The sequence below is a fragment of the Cuculus canorus genome, chromosome Z (genome assembly GCF_017976375.1).
Source record: "Cuculus canorus isolate bCucCan1 chromosome Z, bCucCan1.pri, whole genome shotgun sequence".
Lineage (NCBI taxonomy): Eukaryota > Metazoa > Chordata > Aves > Cuculiformes > Cuculidae > Cuculus > Cuculus canorus.
The window spans coordinates 2,415,318-2,438,521 of NC_071441.1; the positions used below are offsets into that span (position 1 = coordinate 2,415,318).

The following is a 23,204-nucleotide window of genomic DNA, read 5'->3' on the forward strand; positions in this document are numbered from 1 at the left end:
TCCCGTAAGAATCTCTTTATTTGTGTCCATTTGTATTTAGCACATTACAACTTCAGCACAGACACAGAGCAGACACGCGTACCAACATTTGCACATAAATGCTGCAAAGAATCCTTGGGAAGAGCACTGACTTGCGGGGCCAGCCCAGTGGAGTTACATGCGGGACACGGTAACTTGCTGCAGAAATCCAGTAATTTCTACTTGCATCAAGGAAAACAAGATCAACTGCCGTTAACAACAGAGGGTAGTTCTGCTTCAAGTAGAAATTCGATAAAGGAGTACTGAATTTAACTGCTGGTCAAGAAATACAAAGTTGTAAAAACAAGTTTTTTATCCCCATTAATAACAGTGCAAGAACTGTTGAGTAGTACGAGAAGTGAAAAATACAGACCTACTCTACCACAGACCTTGTCAGGGTTGGAAAGTCTAAGATGTATCAGCAGCTTTTAGAGTTATGTAGTACTTTGTTACCTAACTCCAACAGAAAATTGAGTATTTTTATTCATTACTTATTACTTCAAGAGGCAAACAAAAGCTGATAGTGTTTGAAACACAGCACTGGGATTGACTAGGGCTTGCAGCAAAAGTCAGTGGTTTTAAGATAGAGGAAGATAAAACAGAAAATTAAACCACTTATTCGGCGAGTCACTTCAAACTTTTCACTTGCTTACATCTGTAACTTTGCTGTAGACTTTATCCCCTTCAGCCCATCCTCTCATAACAAAAAGTTGTTATGGAATGATTAGCTGTGACACTCACATTTTTCCCTTCACATGACAAACTGGACGCTGCCCTACAGAAAATGATGCAGAGTGGGTCTCACACTTCCCTATCCAAGCTGCCAGCCATGAGGGCTGGGTTTTCCAGCTTAAAGCTTAAAATGCTTTTTCGTAAGTCTCTTACAACACTTCCCTCTCAAAACATGAAACTAACTTGCTGAGTTGTGCTGTGCACTCCATTCTCTTCCAGGTTTTGCATCTGAAAATTTGCATTGAATGTTTATATACCCACTTCTTACAATAGCCAAAAGTCTTCACAAATCTATTTTAAGATTAAATCTTTTGAGCTTAAGGTTTTGGACCAGAAATCATTTTTTTTTGTATCAGAATTTTAGGCTTACTTTCTGTGTGTTCTGCAAATTAAAAACTTCATACCATTACTGTAGGCTTTAAAGAAATGTCAGTATGGAGACAAGAACAGGGAGATCTCAGCAATTCAGGCTGAATTTCAAATACTACAGAGTGAAAAAGTAAATACCAATTCAAGGCTTAAAAAAAAAAAAAAAAAGCCTGTATTCCCTTAACTTCAGTTGTATTCTTATTGGTTGGTCAGGAATATATCATGTAATGACAAAAGCATCTCTTTTCAGAAGTCTCAGTGCTGATGCAAAGTTGTTCTTGGTACAGTCAGAAGGGACTGCAGATTCCTATGAGCAGAAAAAGCTCATGGGAGGTTGTAGTCCATCCCACTAACAACACAGTTCTGGGGACCGGCGTCCGAGGCAGTCTGTATTTGAACTGGACTTTAGGAAACAGTGTTGGTAATGATATCACTCCCTAGCGAAAGGTGGTTTGTGCTTTTGAGTGTGAACTTAAAAGGCACTCTAATTTTAGATGACAACTTCATTTAGCAAGAAGAGACAAGGAGTTGTACTTTAGTCATCCCGCGCTGATCTTTTGCAATCAAATGCATCCACTTCTGGGAAATTATTTCACACTTAAGTAAAGCTTGGTAACTTGAATGAAGTCACTCTTTCCTATATTTAGTATCTACCCAGTTAAGAATACACACACTGTACCAAATATTGTGTTACAACAAAACATGCAACAGTGAATAACTTCTATCATCAGGTGCCTAGAACATGTAATTTCACCATTTACAGTTTTGTAGGTGGGGAATACATCCATTATGCCATCTCTCACAGCAACTCCCTGTATACTCCAGAAGATCCTTTCAGACCAGTATTTTCGTTTTACAGTAGTTTCATGTTACCAGATGCACCACAGTCAAAGTGTTAAGAGTAATTACATATACACAGACAACTAAAGTGCAGAGCCTGTGGGATATATACTTTTTATTTATGTTACTGCAGAAAGAGATTACTGAAATATTTCTTCTGCATGAAGATGAATAAAATATTTTCATTAAGCTTCAGATGCTGCCCACTGCATTGCTCGTAAATAAAGATGCTTACTTCCCATACAGACATAGCAAAGTAGTAAGCAAACTTACAACACATTCCTTTAAAATGTCAAAATGTTTCCAAGGCAATATTATTAATATCATACCACAGTTCCCAGAAACATCAAGCTTCCTAAAGGAGGTGGTAGGCAAACTATCCAGTTAATAGCTTAAGTGCTCTTCTTCTCTTCATGCAGAAAGGTCACTGTTGCTTTCTTGGCTGCAGGAAAATAAAAGCAACTTTAATCTTCAAAGCCTACAGACCTAGTGCCTTACTAAGTGTTCCTGAGCTGCGTAAAAAAACACCTATTTTTCCTTTTAGGTCACAAAACAAACATCACAAAAGAAAATCGTAGCTTTCGTAGACACATACCAATAAAACTGACCACATAAAGATTTTTAAAAGCGTATGTGTGGGCATGATTTCTTAGGAAAAAGAAACAATAAGAGATGGATTAAGGACAGAAAAATCCCATATGCAACATGGAAGAGCATTATTTAAGACACCCATCTAACAATAATCATTCAAGGAAGAGTCATGCAGCAAAATATAATTGCAAAGTGTAATTGAGAAAGGCAGATCATTTAAATACTGCCAGGAAAACTGCTAAAGTTGGAAGAGGAAATGAGACTGCATGCATTGCTTGGGGGAAAGGAGACTTAAGGTGCTTTGAAATATCTTATAAATAGATTTCCTTTCATATGACATTTCAAAAAGCCTTTATTTTAGCTACTTCATAAATTTCCTTCTCTTATTTATAAAACTATTACCAGACATTCTAAAGCACAACAGTTCACTACAGAAAGAGAAAGGAGATAAAACCAAAATTTAAGCAATCTACAGGCTGTGATAACATTTCTTCTAACCAAATAAAAACCTAAGTAATTTCTAAAAGAGATGGCTCTCTAGCAGAAGGAAAAGTACAAAAACTTATAGACCAGAAAACTTACAGGCAGGAAAACCTCATTTCACATGTTGCTGTTTACTGGAGTTAAAGGATTTGCTTTACTGCACAATTCTATACAAACCGTTATTTGAGACTCTATTTCAGGCAACAATAAGTGTATTTATGGCAGGTATCTTGTGAGGATGTTTGGACCTGCCCCTAGACAAAGTGTTAATAGTGATGTGCGGTGGGAAGACAACAAACTAACCAGCTACTTCTTCCATCCATACAGCCTGCAGTCATTCTAGTGTAACTGCACCCCTAGAAATTAAGATCCACTGCAATCCTCTTTTCCTGACATATTCACCCAAATTTAACTTCTCTGTTACAATTTACACAGTCTTGCTACATTTCCCTCCTTCCCCCCAAAATGATTAATAATAACTGTAATATTAGACGCGCCCATGGAAACTCCTCCTACTTCATGTGTTTAGAAAACAGTCTTTTCCTCACCTTCTTTAGAGATGGTATCTGCAGCCTCTGCAGCCTTGTCTTTCAGGTCTTTAACAACACTGTCAAGCTGAGCTTCGTGCTTCAGGAAGAAAGGCCGGATAATTCGATGATAGAGAAATTCTGCCCCATTAGAAGGACTGGGAGCCATACACCACAACAGAAAGCCACACTACAAGGAACAAGACCATCAGTGTAAGTAGAAGAAATGAACAGGAGACAAGGTGTACTGTGCATTCCTAACTCTGCCACAGACTTGGGCGTATTTAAAACTGCACATTGTCCCCTCCATTTTGCATGGTCACAGTCCAACAAGTATGCAGATCAGTACACTGGCATACAGTGAGTCTTTATATCGGAATAATTGCATAGATACTGACAGGACAAAGGAGAAGGGCTGCCACAACAAACTTCATCTGGTAAGAGCTGTATGAAGATTGCATATATATATATATATATATATCTCGATATATTTTAAACGGAGAAGTATAACCTCACTAGACAAAATGTTACTTTCTATGGCTATTTACTAACTACATAACACAGGCCTGACTGAAGGTCTGGGTCCCTAAATCACTTAAATGCAGCCAAAACATCCTTGTTTTTTTTTCTGTTTCCCCGCAGCAGGAGAAAGAATGGGACCATGTCCATTCCAGAACTAAAGTGACAAGTAAGAAAGATAGACCCAAGCTATACAAAGTGCACAGACAAGGGCAATGCTTTTGGAGTACATAGGTTTGGTTTAGCTTTTATAGCACAACCCGCTCTCTGGGGAATTTTGCTTCAGTTCCACTGTCATAGAAAATATAAAGAGAGCTATGCAACACAAGATCAAAACACGTAAGGGACTGGAAGTGCCATAACTAAATTTGCTTGAGCTCTGAAAGCATATACAGCAAGATTTTACAGGATAAAATCATAGCAAAATTAAGCAAGTTTTCTCAGCAATGGTCTATTCTTTCCAGACACAAACAGTGCAACATTATGCCCTGTCAAAACCCTCTCCAGAAAATAAAAGCAGATCAGCTTTCCGCAGACCACCTTTTCTTCAAACTCAAAACAAACCAACCCCAGCCTCAGCCAAAAAGTGCTTTGTTTTGATTTTAGACATGATTAAATGTTTGAGGATTTCCACATATTTTTGGGAAAGGCACTCATTTAAATAGCTTAGATTTCAAAAGGTTTCCAGTTTTCCCACCAGTACTTAGAGCAGCCAAATAGATGTTTCTATGCATGTACCAAAGCTTCTGAAAGTCATTTACAAAAAATTCACGAAAAGTTTATTTATGAGTTTTGCAGTGATTGCATAATGCAAAAGCATTTCATAGAAACTAGTTCAATCACAGCATCCGTTCAGAATTCCACTGTGCCTAGCCAGACATGTCTCTCTCCTCTTCTTCCCCTCATACTTCTGATTTCCCACTGGAAAGCTGTAGAGACAAATCCACATCCAAATATTTGTTTCATAGGTATTACCTAAGAAATTCCTGAGTAACAATTCAATGATTACAAGGCCAAATCTAACAAAAACAGAAAAAAAAAATAATAAAATCCCTTTTCCATCACAAAACCCATGAAGACTTCTTCAGGAGAGACTTCCAAATATTCCAAAATATCTTCCCTTTATTCTTCCTCAGATAAAGAATACTGAGATTGAATGCTCTGCAGGTTCTACTTTTCACATCGGTAAAATTTTAGCTTTCTCTCCACTGCAGAGCACACCACAATAAAACTGATCCTCTTGATCCACATCAGCTGAAGAAAACACCTCTAATCTACTTGTTTTGAAGGACAATCCTACTATTTTTCTTCAAGGCCACTTCTCATTCCTCTTGCCACAGAAAAAAACCAGTTATGATATATCTGTAAACAGAGAGCTATTTTGAAATGTCTTTTCTTTCAAAAGGATCACTGACTTCTGGAGACAAAAACTGCCTTTTACAGAAGATTTTGCCAGACCAATTTACTACCCTTTTAGGTATGCTTTAAGCTTTTTTCTTTGAACTACTTGGTCACATTCCGTCAGAACAGAATGACTTCAAGGAGAGTTTTCTCAGAAAAGAAAGGAAGGTTTTTCAAAGTGAAGTGCCCACCAGTAAGAATGCCTCCCAGGAACATTTAAATTAATTAAAAGTAATTCTACATGCAATACAATTTGGCACCAGTAAGCAGCAACTGATGCAGTGTCATTAAGCATGGTCTGAGAAAATACAAGCAAAAAGTTATGGAACATGAGTTTTCAAAAGCATCTATTATTTGGAACAGAAAGAGTAAGAGGTACTACCTTATGTTATCTCTCACTAAAAGCGGAGAATTATATATCTATAATCTCCTGCTAAAGAATAACTGGCCAGTTACCAACAGTTATTTTACTTGTCTCAATATACAAAAATGTTATTTAGCTTTCTTTTGTTTTAGGAAATCCCTCAGCTCGAAGTCCAGCTTCCTCTGAAAGTAAAAGAAACGGAAATTTCCCTTGCCTTGTCTGGGAACAAAATTAGTCATTTTTATTATTACAGCTTTGTTCCAGTCTAGTCAAGGGGAAAAAAAAAAAATCAAATCTTTTACAACTACAGATTTGTCCTCAAATACCTATTACTTTGGCAATGGACTGAAACAGATGATTAAATACATTTTCTAGAGGACACACACCAAAGTTGCAAATCTGAGTCTTTTCAAAGCCTGGGAATACCACACTGATAATTTAGTTTATGTTTCCCTTGTATTTCATGAAACTGAACAAATGTAGCCTGTAAAAATGAACTGTTTTATAAAAACCTCCAGAAAGTTCAGAGTGGTGAGAGTCTTAACTGGAAAAAAAAAATACCATATTCAATAATATGGTAGTCAGAAGTCACCCCTCCCCTCTCCAAGAGTTCTGCTAGGATAATCTCTGTTATTTTCACTGGCAACAGTATTTTAATACATGGATGCCAAAGAAATATTTAAATAATTAACAGTTATTGAAAAAACAGATCACAGACATGAATTAATGAGTTGCACGTGTGTCCTGTGCGTCAGAGAAGAAAAGGTGATAAATAAAAAGTAGGCATTACAAAACATACCACAAAACCCAGGAAATCTCAAATTGTCTTCAGCTGGAGAACAAAACTATATGCTAATACAGTAACACATCCTGAGGAGTTCTTGAACATGCCCGTTCCCCAACCTGTAAAAATTCCTAGTGTGCTGAAAACTTGGGGCTGACAAGAACCTACATTCGGGACTTATGAAAACACAGGAGCAACTACAATCAGTGTCTCAGCCCTGCACATGAAGGTATATAGAAATACTGAGCAGTTAAAACTCAGCCTGGAGCTCAAATCAGCATATTTGGAAAAAGACTGTGAGCTTGAAATTTGCCCGAATGACATATCCGGGCTTATATTTCATAACATCATAAAAGAAACACGGAGACATCACAAACTATGCTACAAGACGTTTCAGTCACAAAAGGATTGAAAGTTGGAAGCTGCTCCATCCCCTTCCCCACACAGAACAATTTCAGTTCCTTCCATCCAACTAGCAATGCTTTCTTTCAGCCAACACCTTCTTTTTATCACAGACATAACCTCTCCTCCTACCTACTCCTGAAAGTGAACACTTGACTACTGTGTTCCTTTAGCAGTTACTGTCGAAAGCTGTGCATTCATCATAACTCCTCCTTTGTGCTTTTGCTGAATTGAGTGTACCCCACCGCTGACACCACCACTGTGTGCAAACGTGGCACATTGATATGGTACTGTCAGAGCCAATGCTGGTGTGATCCTGGAATGATTCCAAGGGAATCTGCTGGTATCTATTCACTCTTGAAGACAATAAATCAGTTACATCGAAGGTCTCATTTTCGGAGAGGGTACACATGAATTAGCATACCTTCAGCATGTAGTAGAAAGGGAACCAGGACAGAAAGATGTCGGAAAAGAACTCCACTATGCTGAAAACTCCATACACAACCCAGTAAGTCAGCCACTGTGTGTCATCATCTTTGTTGGGGCTTTCAATGGCCTTGATTCTGTAAGGAAAATGAAACAAATGAGTGGATCACTAGTATTGGTGTTAACCATAACGGTGAAGTTTTTAACAACTCAGATCTGGTTTTACATATGAATCCTTGTAATTCAGTTTTTCTGTACACTCTGTAGAAAGAAAACTAAGTAGTGTTAATCATACAATGTGCCCAACACCTTTGAACAGCAAAGCTTTCCCATGCATGCAAGACTTCACAAAGAAAAGATACTCATATTTCTAGCTCTGCAAGTACAAAAAAAAAAAGAAAAAACAAACAAACGAAAAACATGAGCACTCTCACCTCATTCATGAGAGTTCATGAGAAAGAGAGTAAAGGGGAGAATCTTTGGCCTGTTCCAGTTCTGGGTGCATTGCAGTAATCCAGACCAGAAGGTGGCTGTATGTCAAAGCATTAGTAACCTACGTGACAGCTAACATGGGCAAGCCTAGGCCTGTGCTGCATGTACAGCCCAGTTTTCAGGCCTCTCCTGTTCTGCACAAATACCCTGGTCACAGGATAGACCGAACCCTCTCACCGGAACACAGGAGCCTGCAGGCTGCTCCTACTGGGTATCAGCAATTACATGACTTTGCCATTATCTAACAGGGAACATCCTTCCTCTCTGAGGACAGGGAAGATGAATAGAGTTGTTGCCTTGAAAGAAAAAAAGTTACAATAGCTTAACTGATCAACATGGGGTAATCTTGCTTACAGATCAAGTCACACAGCGTGCTGTGCAGAGGCCCGTTCACTTCTGCACAACTCGGGGCTCCCAGGATCTACAGGGACATAAGATTGACTATAGTTTCCTTACAATGTTAGGTCTAATAAATAGAATTCCAAATTATACAGAATATGAATGCCTTTCCAGCTGGGATCATAACAGACCAGCACCACCCAGTGCAAACAGTGTCTACATTAAAATTTAACATTTACTTCAGGATTTTGAAGGGAATCTCAAATACATTTCCTCAGAACGTACATGTACTAGATTACTCTTTGGAAAGGTAAACAGTAATATTTACTCCAACTACTAAAAAGCACTCGGTCTACAGCAGCAGAGGAGACCCAGTAACTCTCCACTCTGTACAGTGACGACTACGTATCTGCACCACTGACTGTTTTTGTTCTAGAAATCCATACCCACAAGACTTGAAATTTCTGATGCAGATTACAATATTGAGAACAGGGTGGAGTGACCTCCAGTAAAGTCTCTGGCTTCCTGCGTTCATACAGTTCTAAAAACAGGAAGCTGAAAGAAAGAGACATGTGCTTTCTTCAGTGAAAGTCAGGGAGACTCAGGACTCACAAAGTTCCAGATTAGCACTGTAAGAAGTTTTAGAATGAAATGCTAGCATCTGTAAGCCTCACGAAGTGAAGCTTAAGAGTATTAAAATGCATATCCCTCTCTACTCAGGCTACAGGATTGAAGTCTGTAGACTTAGTGTAATGAATTTACTTCTAATTCTTTTATAACTCACTACCTTAATATCAGCTATATTGTTGCTGAAGCAGCATGTGCAGGATGTCTATCAAGGGTGAAAAGTTTTACTTCATTCCATAAAAAAGACGGAAAGCTATAGAGGTTTACAAAACAGAAACCGCAGGTAGACAGCTGGCTGTGAGTACATTTCCTGCTTTCTAAATTGACAAACTCTTCAGACTTTCTCATTTCCTAGTTCTGTAAATTAAGAGGGGGAAGGGAATCCACCATGTGGCACGTCTTATGTTTTAGCAAAAGCACTGGCAAACCCACCACATGCAGAGAGAATTGGAGTAGCTATTGGATTAAATTACTTCGAAACGCAATACAAGGATCTGATACCTAATTTATGTACTATTACCATTAGTTTGTTGCTGGCCAGCAGTCTCGCACTGGGGAAAGCAGCAGCCCTGGCCCTACCCGACCACACACAATAAGGTGCTGTTACTGCGGTGCCTCAGTACAACTGGAAGAACAGGTTTTCCACACGTGGACAGCAGCAGGTCTGCTTACTGCTGTTCCTAACAACACAGTGTTAGGTAACAGTGGTCCAGGCAGTCTGCTCAAAGGCAGTGCCTACTTCAGCAGCGTCTGCTCTCCTACTCTTAACCACGTCGGTCTCCCACTCTTAACCGTGTCTTTCCTATGCCTGCACCTCCCAATTATTCTAGTACTGCTGGGTGAGCAGGCTATGTAAAAACAAACAAACAAACAACATGGAAGGTAAAGCAGAGGGCAAATGATCTATTTTCAAGGCCTGAAACTGTACTTTTTGGAAGGCAAAAAGGCATCAGGGACTAGTAGGGAAGGTAGACTGAGAGAGAAAGGAACCAACTGCAAAGTTTGTCCATGTTACGGAAAACTTGCTGCAGAGGTTCAGCACATGAACTTCTTGTTCTGCACGCTAGCTTGTTTATTTGTGAGAGAATGCTTTGCAATGGAACTGCTAACAGCCTTGCTGTCTTCTAGTCACCTGAAGTCATGCACGGATTTAAGGAACTACTGTTTAATTTCTGTTAATGTAGTCATCTTAGTAACCATGAAAATTGGTTTTCAAATAAAAGAAGTTTAGAATCTCAAATTCTGTGGCAAAGGGCAGATGACTTATCCTTGTGTTAATGAGGCGTGCTTTATTATCTTCTCTCCTGTAGAAGCAGGTGGCCTTTAAGAGCTCCATAAATGCAGTGCCATGGGTGTGCTCCCTTTGAACGCTCACCAGCTGCTGCTGCAGTTCCTTAAGGCCATGTCTTGAAGGGAATACATGAACAAGACACTTTCATGGTTGATAAGTCACAAGGAGCAGTTCTACCAGTAGTCAAAAACCAGTGATTTAAACAACTGATATCCACATGTTGCACGTTGTAGAAAAAGGTGCATTCTCCCTCCTATAACAGATAATGGTCTAACCTAGGTGGGCACTGTGGGACGAGCTCAGGTGGCAGACCTCTACCACATCCACTCAGGTAAGAGCCAGCAACATCAGCTCTGAAGGAAAAAGTACGCAACTGCATCTGTTAGCTATCACTCCAGTCCCAATCCCACTGGGGGAGAAAGGAGGGAAGAACGGATGTAGCAGGGCTGTCATTGAATGCAACTTTTAACTGAAGTCAAGAAGAAGCAAGTATTTTATAAACACTCTGCTTCTGAATGGGAAGTATGTCCCTCAGCTGAGGCTGCCAGTGGAAATCCATAGTCAAACACATCCCTGTTCAATAAAAGGACAAAAGTTATCTCCATTCTTTGCTATTTACACACTATTTCAACAGTGAGTCACAGAAAATACTCCTTTTCCAGGAACAAAAAAGTACAATAATGTATGTAGAGTATCTGAAGAGATATGGTTCTGTCTATTTATAACTACACGCTTTTCAACATGAGGAACTCACATGAATTATACCTATTTTTATAAGTTATTCTACAAGTTATTAGGTATTCTTCTGGTGCAACACTCTGCACAACTAACCCTGAGAGATAAATCACAGACATTAATTCAAGCTGAGAATGTTTTAGTCTTCTCCCTGTTAAGTCATGAATTCAGCAGTCTTTTATGCTAAATGCTATCTCCATCAATAAGTGAAAAGATATTGATCAAGAGGCACTGGAAGTACAGCCAGCTTTGGGATAGCCTTTCTTGTACTGGTTATTTATACATTCAAAGAGCAAAAAAGTTTGCCCCATTAGCACATAACAAAGATTTCCTAACAGAGGAAGGAGTGTCCAAAGCCTACAGTTTCAAATTTAAAAAGAAAACCAACAGTCTTAGTCTTTTCTAAGTTTCTTCTAATACTGCTATGACTAAATTCTATGTTAGTTATGTGTAGTAATTACACATCACAAAGGATTTTATATGGTGCGTATACAGGATCCATAGACGACTCCCAATAAAGCCTCTAACAACCGCTTAGGGTAGTTCTGCATGTCAGAGGTAAGAGCAGACCTTAGGACCAGCTTCCAAGAAACTGGATGGCAGTTATTTCAAAAGCAGATGACTGCCCAGCAGTGAAAATGGCCTGCTGTGGGCCAGCACTGCAACTTGGGCAGACAGAGCAGGAGCCAACTAAAAACTTCATTTTTAGCCCGATCTGTTCGATAACGCTGCTGGCTGGCAACGCCAACAGGGAAAAGTAGAGGCTTCTATGCTATTCAATAGCCCAGGAGTCATATCCAGCTATGTAGCTACAGTATCAGAGCACTGGCACAATTTTGACTGCATACTCACTAGAATTTGTCAAACAACTCCTGATGAAGTGTGGTTACTTTATCCTGTTACCTGATAGTTACAACATACTGGTCTAATTTTAGTAAACTGCTGAGTTCTTTCACTTAAAGTACCTGACTCATTTTGACAAAAAAAAAAATAAATCAGCTCTTGTCCAAGAAAACTGCTACAAGCTAACAAATCAGCTCTGGCATAACAACTAATTGTTAGCGTTTACTCACACATACAGTACTCACAGAATAAGCATACAGTAAGTGCAACAATTATGAGGTTGGGTTATTTTTTGAGCCGAGTTCAGCGAATAAAATACAGATAACAGAAATAAATAAAAAAAAGCACTAGGCTTATACGAAGTTATCACTCAACTCCCCCAAATTTACAAGGTGTATGTGATCATTTTTATGAAAATAAAATTAAAATTTTAAGACAAAAGATTAATCTCTGTTAAGTCCAGTGGTCACACTCTGGTTCGGGAAATCTGGACCATTCTGTGCATCCTTCCCTCAGTTTTCTAGTCAGTGCTATGCTAAATGAGTAGGCAGGCACACTTCTGACCTCCTAGGTAAGCACGGCACTTTTTTTTCCTGTTTAACTCAAAAATCAAACTCAAACCAAATCCATCCTGAAATTACCTTTCCTTCTAAAGCTTATATTTACTGGTCTACCCCAGTAAGAGCAGTTTGTTGTGATTAAAACATAATTTACTTCCAGCTATCTATCTAGACAGCCCTGCGGAATCGACAATACTGCACCACAGGCTTCCTCAATTTGGTGCCTCTCTGTCATCCTCACCTCAGACTCGCTCTCATCTTGGTAGGCTGCCTCCACAACATCTGGCATGATTTCAGTGAAACAAGTACTTGTGCATTTGTCATTTCTCATTTTGTACGCCACATTTTCACCCACCAGTTAAAAGCCTTCTGTATTCTTCCTTTCTCCTTCCTGACTCCAGTAGTAGTGCATTTGCAGATAATGAAAATATCTTCCTGCCAAATGTACTTCGACAGCCGCTGCACTTTAAGTGTACTATCTCTCCTCTATCAAAAATTTTTGTATCCAGAAGGTGGCAGCAGAAAAATTCACAAAGGATAGCAAGGGGGGGGCTCCATGTAGGAACAGATATTATTAGGAGACAGAACCAAACAAAATGAGAGTAGTACAATGGGTTCCACCTTAACTTTTTCAGAGGAAATAGAAACCGAGGCAACAAAAGGAGCACATGCCACTTTGCCCATCAGTGCAGAGAGTTCTTCAGGCTATGTTAACTCAGCAGAAAGCTAGTTTCCTGTAAAAAAAAAAAACAACCCACAAAAAAACCCCCAAAAAGCAGCCATCCTCTCAGTTAATTTCTCTCTGCTCATTCTTGGTCCTTTCTCATCTGGAACAAATACCGTAGGGCCGTATGATAAATCAGTTCCCCAGGTCCGACTTGGGTTAAAAACAGCTTCCCCCAAACACACCCCCATGTACACAGAGGCTTTTTTTTTTTTTTCCCTGGGATTAACATGCGTCAGTGCCTCAGCTCAGCTTGCCAAACCACTCAGTTCCTGCTCCTTCTGCCACGCAGGCAGGGCGATGCGGGTGGTACTGTGCAGCAAGAGCTCCAGCAAGCTTCAGCTCTCCACTCCCAGAGAAGCCACCCACACACCCTCCCTGGAGGGAGGATTTTCTCCACTTCCACCCTTAACAAAGGCAAGCAAAGTCAACGTGGGCTTCAGTGGGGCTTACCTGTGTACGCAGTCTCAGACTCAGCTTTACCAGCTTCACTGTTGGCTGTACTTGTCCGCATTAGCAGTTAGACACCTCACGCTGCAATGCCTGCTACAGTCTTAGAGCCCTGTTTTGGAAATGTCTAATCCCATTTTTATATCACAGGGTCTTTCAGGCTGTCTTTCCTGAAGGTATTGACAAGAGAAGTGGCATGCAGTGAGGGAGCTCTAGAAAAAGCCATGTTTTTTACTGGCACAGTGCAGACAGGCCATACCCACCCCCCAAGGAGGCCACTTGCTAAAATCCACACCACAATGCTTCTCTACTTGTGACAGCAGATTTTGTGAAAATGAAAAAAATATTTCCTATGTTTTGGTTGCCTCTCCATGTTCAGGGTGCAGGCGCAGACATCAAACAGTACTGTGTGACTAAGGGGAGACTAACTCGGCCCTGCTACAAGCTTCCAACAATACAGAAAGAAGTTACATGTTTCCATCAACCTATGCAGCATTATGGAGACTTTATGTCAAGTGTAATTTTGTTACAGCTCTACCACTGTTCTTCAGTTCTCTTTATTGCAATATTGGCAAAAGAATAATAGTATGGCCTTGATTTATATAAATGTACAGTAAAGCATAAAATTATAGCCAACATTTTCAGATTTGGTTCTCCAAGCTGTTACAGTCTCAGTAAAATGTTGCTGTTCTAGAGAAATAATCCTTCTCTAAGGAGATTTTAAAACTAGAAATAAAATCCTACAGTTTTAATTGTTGAAGGTACTTAAAAAATTGACTCATCAGGGAGTGGGAAAGGGATATAAGTTTTAGGCTAAGGACTAACTTTGGGGTTGAAGCTGGTTTACAGAGACCTGAAGACTGCTCAGCTGTGTAGCAATGATTTTTTTTTACGGAAAAATTACAAAATATAAGTTTTGTCTAGTGTTCACAGACCCTCACAGTGACAGACTGCATTTCTCTTCCTAATAGCCAAAGACAGGCTCATTACCCTCATGTGAAAGTTGTGTATCTTGCTCACTGTATGCATAATGACAAAGAGGCTTCCTTCCTTTTGTGATAGCAAGATGTCGCTAGCTCTCCTGCACCAGATGGTCTCACAGCTGCGAAGAAGGACTTTTAATATGTAGCTAGAGAGATCACCACAACAAAACAGAAAAACAAGAAAAGCAATTAACAATAATCTACACCTTTTTGTCACTTTTTAAACTCCATCTCCGTTTTTCAGCATGTAGGATCAGTGATGCTATCTAGGCATTCAGTATCAGAAGCATTGTGACTCGCCACCAGGAGAAAGAGCAGTTTAAAAATACATCCCCACAAACCCCGTTGATGTAAACTGAACTATTCCTTTAACATCTGTAGGGCTACATCACCCAAGATGCTAGAGATCAATGCTGGGAGAGAGAGGAATGCATACAACATGCAGTACTGCAGTGCATCTTGACCAAGGTCTGCTAAAAAGCCTTTATTTATGCCTCAAACACATCCGCAGTCCCTAAAAATATCCACATGAATCATAAATCGGTAATATTTCAATGAGTTCAATTCAGATTGGGAATCCCTCTGTATAACAAAGGCCTTTATCTTTTTAACCTAAATTAAGGATACAGAAGACAAAGTCAAATTCTCCTACAGTTATGGTAATACCAGACTCTCTCTTGCATACAACCACTTGTTATCTGTAGAAAGGAAAGCACGTTATTTGTCCAACCAACAGATAAGACATCTTTTATTTCAAAGGTGACACTCTAAAATCCAAAAGCAAGTATGTTTGGAGGAACTGACTTGGCAGGACACACATGAAAGTCGAAATACACATTTTATTCTTTGAGGTCCCATGAAAAGAGTGTCAGCTAGGAGAGGAAACGGCATAAGCACAGACAGATTGTTGTGTAGGTTTATGCTGAGCATTGTGAATCTGGTTAGACAGACCAGCTCTCTTAAGTCACTTTTATATAGCAGCAGCAGAGCATCACTTGTGAACATCAGCGTACCATGCAGCCTTTCCATGAAGGAAAAAAATAAGCATTTTCCTCAAAGTTTGTTAAAAGAAAGCTAATCTGCTGCCACAGCTCTCAACAAATACAGAAAGGATTTTATATTTTCCAAACAACTATGACCAAAGAAAAAGCACGGTTCCTGTCTCAGAGGTATAGAAGAGGCAAAGGAACTAGGAGACAGGCTCAAGACACCACAGCAATATTCCAATGGAGAGTGGCATTACGTGTTTATACTTTTCTAAAACCAAACCTAGATTGTTTCCTGCTTCCAAAATGCCACCAGCAGCACATACACAGTAAAAACAACTGAAGTAATAGCACAAAATTAGCCGAAGCAGAGAGGTATGACTGTGCTATATTGCTTCTCTCCCTTGAAGACACCAGTAATAGGTTCAGACATTTTACTGCCCACAGCTATTTTCATCTTTGCAATTTTAAACCAAGCATGACAGCACTTCTGAAGCTTCCAATCCTCTGCACGCATTTCTGAGTCACCGAAGGCTCCCTTCCTGCTCGCACTCACTGTTTTTTTGAGGCAGTTCACCAACACTGGCTCTGGGTGCAGAATTTAAACAGGAAAGCTCTGGAAAGCTTAAAGAAGCAATGACAATACTGGCAATGTTATTTATGTACTGCCAACACTCACGTCTTCCATCTACTAGTCTGAGTATTGCCTTAAGCAGTTAAAGCTCGCCAAAAGTATAAAAAGTTGCTCCCATCATCTGTGGTAAACTTAGCAAACAAACCAAAGCCTGTACACAAGTATTAGATTTCAACTTAAAATTATTCTATTTAATCACACAGCACTTAAAATTTTAGGGAATAAGACTAGGGTTTTATGACAAACTTTAACCCAGACTGTCTGATTTACAGGGAGACAGTCAGTTAACGCTTTCTTGGAAAACTGCTGCTTAATTATATATGCATTAATAGCCTCGGGTGGACCCTTGCTGGTGACACAGCACAGAAGACTTAGATTTTGGAGAAGACTTTGTATTGCTAGAGAGCAAACTCCTCCATATATAAAACCAGCATAGACTGACACAAGGCAAAGTTGATGGTGTACATAAATAAGGGGGTTGCCTGCATGAAATTGTGTTAGGCATTAACTAGGCAGTTGTCGCCTCTCCCGTGTGGCTTTGAGCCTTGGCCGGGGCTGGCACAACAGTGGCGTGAACAGGGAGAAGCACAGCTGTGCCTGTACCCCCTCAGGCCAGAGCCACGCTCACCCCATCTGCTAGATCTGACACAGCTGCCACAGCTCCCAGCGCTGCTCCACTGAAATTCGCACCTGCTGCACCATACACAGACAATGAAAGCAGATGACAATGTAAACAGAAGAAAATAATCTACAGAACTAGGTCTGATAGGACGATATCTATACATCTATAAAACTGTCCTGGTTTCGTGTGCGAACAGATCGAAATCTGAGCTAAGCATCCTTCTACGTATTTAGTTTTCTTCCAATATATTTGCTTTCAGGCAAGCAAAGAGACCACAGTAACTACCACGACCAAGGTAGCTCAAAACTGAAATCCTAGTAAAATAGATATGAATACGCCCAACGGGTCACCCACCCAGTAGTCTGTATGCCATTTTGAACAGCTTTAAGGACAGGAGGTGATCTCCCTTGCAGAACACAAATATCTGTCACACTCCTTCATGAATCTCTTTTCTGCTGAACAGAAGCTTGACCAAGAACCTTGCTGTTTTACACTGGCAATACAGAAATGATACACTGACGTACTTCACAAGACAAGACAGTTAGTTAACTGGGGAAGAGTAATCTGATTTTTCTCCTTCTGTACCTTTCTGAGACATTTCAGGCTTGGATCTCTTGTTGAAACACCTGCATAAACATCAAACTAGCATCCTGCACAATATTTTCCATTTGCAGCCCCTGACCTCTTCCAGAAGCCACAGCTTTTACAGCAAAAAGTCACTTAAAGGTGTTTGCAGCTGATGAAAACAGCTCTAAACTGTTTTCTGCCAATCTTTTAATCTGTTTTCTTGCAAAGGAAGCAAACCTTACTACTATTATTTCACATAGCAGGCTCTTCAGCTCTCTTTTCAAGGGGCACAGATCAATTAGAAGAAAGGTATTCCTCTCTTTTTTTATTTCAATGGACTTTTTCTTATTTCAGTGGAGTTGATTTGATGGACTTGTTTTGACTTCAGAGGATTCCGTTTGAATTCAAAGGAGTTATTTTGCTTTCAGTGGACTTTTTTTACTTCACAAACCACCCTGGCTAGTGTCCTTTATACTTTGGGTCTTTATGCTTGTGGGTTTTATGCTTTATGAACATCAGGAACAGCACTTGCAGCACCCTGACGGCAGTACTGCACTCGGAATACAAAAAATGAAAGGATGATTCACTCTAGTAATTCAGCTCTACCTTCTCACAGCTCAGCCCTGCATGAGGGTAGAGAGCCTATGGTAGATAAGGAGAGTGGCACAGTGGGATCAAGACAAAAAGAAACCCCTATGGTGGAAGAATAGTAATCGCCAAAGAGGATTCTTAGTCTTTTTCACAGTCAAGCAGTCCATGATTAACTCCAGACTGAAACCATCTCTGGTAACAGCACAAATGTCCTGCTGTGCTGCTGTCAGACTGATCCCACAGCCCTGCACAGGCCAGCAAGGGCAATACCACTTGTCCTGAGTTCATGTGCCTCACTCCTGTCTCTCTGCATCTGCACTGGTCTTCTGGCTCAGCACGCAGGCTTGTGGGTAGGAATGTGCTATGTACCAGCTCTGCACTTGAGAGGGAAGGTAAGGGGAGGGGACTGAGCCCACCCCTACTGTCAGCAGGCTGCTCCATGGGCTGGAACCTGTCTGCAGGCTGCCACAGAAAGACACTGGCATGCAGCACATCACATGTGTTTTAAATTAAGACTATGACATAAGACTTTAATTTTCTCTTAAATATGTTTCAGAATTAAAAAGACAGCTAAGGGGAAGGCATTAACTGAGCGTAAATTGGAAAAAAAACAGAACTGGCATTGTATTCATTGCATGTTATTCACCTTTTTTTAAGCAAAATTTGTGGTCAAGGACAATGGGATAGGGACCTACTACTGAAAAAAAACCCTCCAACAAATCACTCCACAGTAGTAACATCTAGGATGTAACTTCACATTAAGATACATCCAAACCCCATCATCCAACATGAAAAAGGACAGACATCCTACAAAAAAACTAGAAAATATATTTCATATTCCAAGACTAAACCCCATTATTCATATTTGAGTTGCTACTGCCTTGCCAGCTGTAAGAGCTTTTACTATCAATTTATCAACCACAGTTGCGTAACAGATTTAAAATATAATCCCAAACCAGATCTCAAACAAATTTAAAAATTCAAATAGCATTTTAGAAAGTAATTATTTGAGTTTAAAAGACCTAAGTGAGATAAAACATTACATAAACATAATTCCTACGTAACTTTAAGGGTTTGAAGCTTTGTTGGCTGGTATCTCCACTTTCAGATTTTAATGAAAAATACCTTTTAACTAATCTTTTCACTAAAAATTGCCTTATGGAAAATAAAACCCAAGGTTCTCCAGAGTTCTTGGCCTACCATCTCTACAACCAGTGCTCACCAGAAAAAGCGTTTAGAAGGGTTACTTAAGCATTACATGCATAAGACATCTCAAAAGTCTAAAGCTGAGTCAATTTCCCACATCTCTGAAAAAAACAAGACAGAAGGAATGATTTTTTTATTGCCCAGGAGCTAATTACAAAGAACCTATTTTTAAAAGTTGCTGACTGTATTCAAACAGTTACATAAACAGCAAGCAGTGCGTTTCAGTGATACAGCACTACAGCTGGGAAGGACTTCCATTTAATGAATGTATTAGGCTACACAGAAGGTTTTATTTAGCACATATCTGAAGTCTTTTGGAATCCATCCTACTTCAGTAGAATAAAAAACATAATGCCCACAAAAGACACCAGATATTCTTAAAAATATCTAAGGAAGCTTTACGTTGAAAAATGAAGTAATTTTTGTCTTTCGGAACCAAGAGAAGCTACAGTGTCTTCCCTTCCACCTCCTCATCAGCTAGGAGGATTTGGAGTAAACAGCGCTCCTTAAGGCATCTGTGTCTCCAGCTTGTTACATCACCCAGCACCTTGTATCAAAATCAAACATATGCTGACAGTGCCCTGGTGCCTTCATGCATATCTGGGAGCGTCCTCAACAAAAAATACCACTACCACTTTTGGCAAATAAACTTAAAGCAGCAATTCTCTCTCTTGTTACAGGTAACAGGTAAGACACAGTGATCAGCTCCTTGACGAAGATGACAAAGCTAGGAGAACCCAAAGCTGAAACGTTAACACTCTACAGGTACTGCTTTGCAAGGGTAGAATTACCTAGCTGGATTACCCAGCATCTCCTATGATTTATCATAGAATCATGGAACGGTTTGGATTGGAAAGGACCTTAAAGATCATCTAGTACCAAATTCCCCGCCATGGGCAGAGACATGTCCCACTGGATCCAGTTGATCAAAGCCTCATCCAATCCGGCCTTGAACACTTCCAGGCAAGGGGCATCCACAGCTTCCCTGGGCAAGAGGGAAGCCAGGGCCTCACCCTCCTCACTGTGAAGCATTTCTTACTAATGTCCAATCTAAAATCTTCTGTTCCAATTTAAAGCTGTTCCCCCACCCTTCCATCTGAAGAGTGCTAAATAATAAAGTTGAAAGAGGGGAGTTTTAAAGTAGGTATTAGGAAGAAATGTTTTACTATGAGTGTAGCACTGGAACAGGTTGCCCAGAGAAGTCATGGATGTGCCCCACCCTGAAGCCTGGTCTGGGTGTCCCTGCCCATCTCAGGGAGGTTGGAACTGCATGGGCTTTGAGGTCAATTCCAACCTGAACCGTTTAGTGATTCTACGAACAAATTTGCTTTCTACACAGCACCCTGCTGATGTGCGAAAGCAGACAAGGGGGGCTAGGAGTGTTCGTTACAGCTTGGCGTTGTTTGCCTTCAAGACCTTGGAAGTTGATAATGAAGGAGCCAGCTAGCAGCAGTTTACTGATCAGTAGGCATTGGAATGCAGAAAGCTGCTGCATTTGGTTCAGGAGTTTGAAAACAGCCAGAGGAGACCGAGTCCACACAAAGTTCAAAAAGAAATATATTCATCCCAAGGAAGACCTCCTACTTCATCTCTAAGACCCCGGCCCACGACCATCAGGAGGCACTACGCAGGCTTAAGATTGGCGCGAACTTTCCAGATCTAATTATAATATGAAGCGGAGATAGGGTATGAATATGTAGCAGGCGCTTAACCTATCCATGTCTTTAGACTATAAGTAGCTGCTTGTTAAGCTATACAGTGTGCAAGCTAGGAGGAAAACCCCCTTGCACCCCAGCGCTGGAAATAGCATACCTGCTTTATAACTCATTTTGGGTTATAAGGTTTGATTCTGCAAAACACTGCGCCTACACGTGCTACAGGAAAGGGCTGGGTGGCAAAACCAATAACTCTGGAGATGTACGGCCACGTTCCCCCCTCCCACGGGTTTGACATCCGCGACGCTACGGAAGGGCAGCCAACACTCACGACACGTAGGCGGGGTACACGAAGCCGATGAGATTGCAGAGCAGCGAGGCGCCGTATCCCACCACTAGGTACACGGCCACGGCCCCGACGATGCCTGCGAGGGGAAAACGGGAGAGAGAGACGGTGTCATAGCCCGCGGAGCCCCCGAGGAGCGCGACGAGCCCCGACCCGTCCCATAGAGCGGAGCCCTCGGAGCCTCCGCCCGCGCCAGGGACAGCGCAGCCCCCGGAACTCGCGCCGAGCCCGGAGAGCGCGGAGCCCCTGGGGGGGCGCCCCTCGCCCCCACCCGCCCCAGAGGGACTGGAGCCGTCCGCGGGCGCTTGGAGCGCGCTCGGAGCCCGGGGAGCGCCCGCCCCAGAGAGAGTGGAGCCCTCGGAGCGCGCGCACCCACCCACCGCCCGCCCCGAGGACCGCAGCCATTAGCGCGCGCGGAGCCCCCCCCTCCCCGCCCCAGGGACAGCGGAGCCCCTCGCCCCTGCCCGCCACAGAGAGCGGAGCCTCAGGAGCCCCCGCCCGCCACACATAGCGGAGCCCCAGGGAGCGCGGAGCCGGCGGAGCCCTCGCAGCCGCTCCCCCCCGCCCCAGCGCCGCCGCCGGCCGAAGGGGAGAGCGCGGAGGGCGCGGCCGCCGCCGCCGCCATGGGCAGCTCCGCCCCCCCCCCGGCGCCCCTCAGGGATCCCGTTGGCGGCAGGTGTCTCTCACCAGCGGCGACGTAGGTGCGGTTCACGCCGGTCTTCCTCTCGATGCGTTCCAGCACGGCTGTCATGCAGTTCTTCTCGTGCAGGAACCGGTCGAGCCTCTGCCTCATAGTGGCGCTCATGGCGACGGCGAAGCCCCCACAACCGGCGCCGCCCGCTGCTCTCACCCTCTGCGCGAGATTGGCCACGCCCCCGTGAAACCCCGCCCCCAGAAGCACCGCCTCCTCGGGAAGCCCCGCCCCCGGCGCGCGAAATGGAGGACGGGGGTGTCATAGAGTCGTAGAGTGGTTTGAGGTGGAAGGGACCTCAAAGCCCATCCAGTTCCAACCCCCCTGCCACGGGCAGGGACATCCCACTGGATCAGGGGCTGCCCAAGGCCCACACAGCCTGGCCTGGAACACCTCCAGGGATGGGGCAGCCACAGCTTCCCTGGGCAACCTGGGCCACAGCCTCACCACCCTCATGGTTAAGAAATTCTTCCTTAACTCTAGTCTAAATCTGCCCCTCTCCAGTTTATCCCCATTGCCCCTCGTCCTGTCCCCACAAGCCTTTAGGAAGAGTCCCTCCCCAGCTTTCCTGTAGCCCCTTCAGGCACTGGAAGGTCGCTATAAGATCTCCTCGGAGCCTTCTCTTCTCCAGTCTGAACAACCCCAACTCTCAGCCTGTCCTCGTATGGAAGGTGCTCCAGCCCTTGGGTCATCTTTGTAGCCTCCTCTGGACCCGTTCCAACAGCTCCATCTCCTTCTTACGTTGAAGATTCCAGAACTGGACACAGTACTCCAGATGAGGTCTCCCAAGAGAGGAACAGAGGGGCAGGATCCCCTCCCTCGCCCTGCTGGCCACGCTGCTTTGGATGCAGCGCAGGACACAGTTGTCCTTCTGGGCTGTGAGCGCACATTGCCGGCTCATGTCGTTGCCCAGGCTGCACATGGAAAGGCAGCTGCAGAGAAGGACCTGGGGGTGTCCGTGTGTGCACCAGGGAAAGGCTGTGCATGTGATGCACCTGGGCTTCAGTAAAGCCCTGGGCACCATTTCTCCTTGAAAATCTGGCCAGCACTGGGCTGGGCAGGTGCACCCTCTGCTGGGTTACAAACTGGTTGGATGGCCAAGACCAAAGAGTGGTGGTAAATGGAGTTAACTCCAGCTGGAGGCTGGTCACAAGTGGTGTCCCTCAGCGCTCAGTGCTGGGTCCCGTCCTGCTCAATATCTTTATCAATGACCTGGATGAGGGGAATGAACATACGCTTAGCAGTTCGCCGATGACACTAAGCTGTGAGGAAGTGTTGATCTGCTGGAGGGTAGGGAGGCTCTGCAGAGGAGTCGTGTGTAAATGGAGCTACAGAGAATGAGGGCCCAGCTCCAGCCCCCTAAAACTGCCTAAAGGGTTTAAAGAAGAAAAAGAAAGGCAGTATGT

The 23,204-nt window shown here is 42.5% G+C and overlaps 1 protein-coding gene across 1 annotated transcript; it reads right to left on the minus strand.

The window, feature by feature from the left end:
* REEP5 (receptor accessory protein 5) lies at positions 1-21,984 on the minus strand. Its single transcript, XM_054054294.1, has 5 exons — positions 21,795-21,984; positions 21,093-21,186; positions 7,455-7,593; positions 3,582-3,750; positions 1-2,401 (listed from the first exon to the last, which is right to left on the minus strand). The coding sequence occupies exons 1-5, from the start codon at positions 21,910-21,912 to the stop codon at positions 2,352-2,354; spliced, it is 570 nt and encodes a 189-aa protein (XP_053910269.1). The 5' UTR covers positions 21,913-21,984; the 3' UTR covers positions 1-2,351.
* Between the last annotated feature and the right edge of the window lie 1,220 nt (positions 21,985-23,204).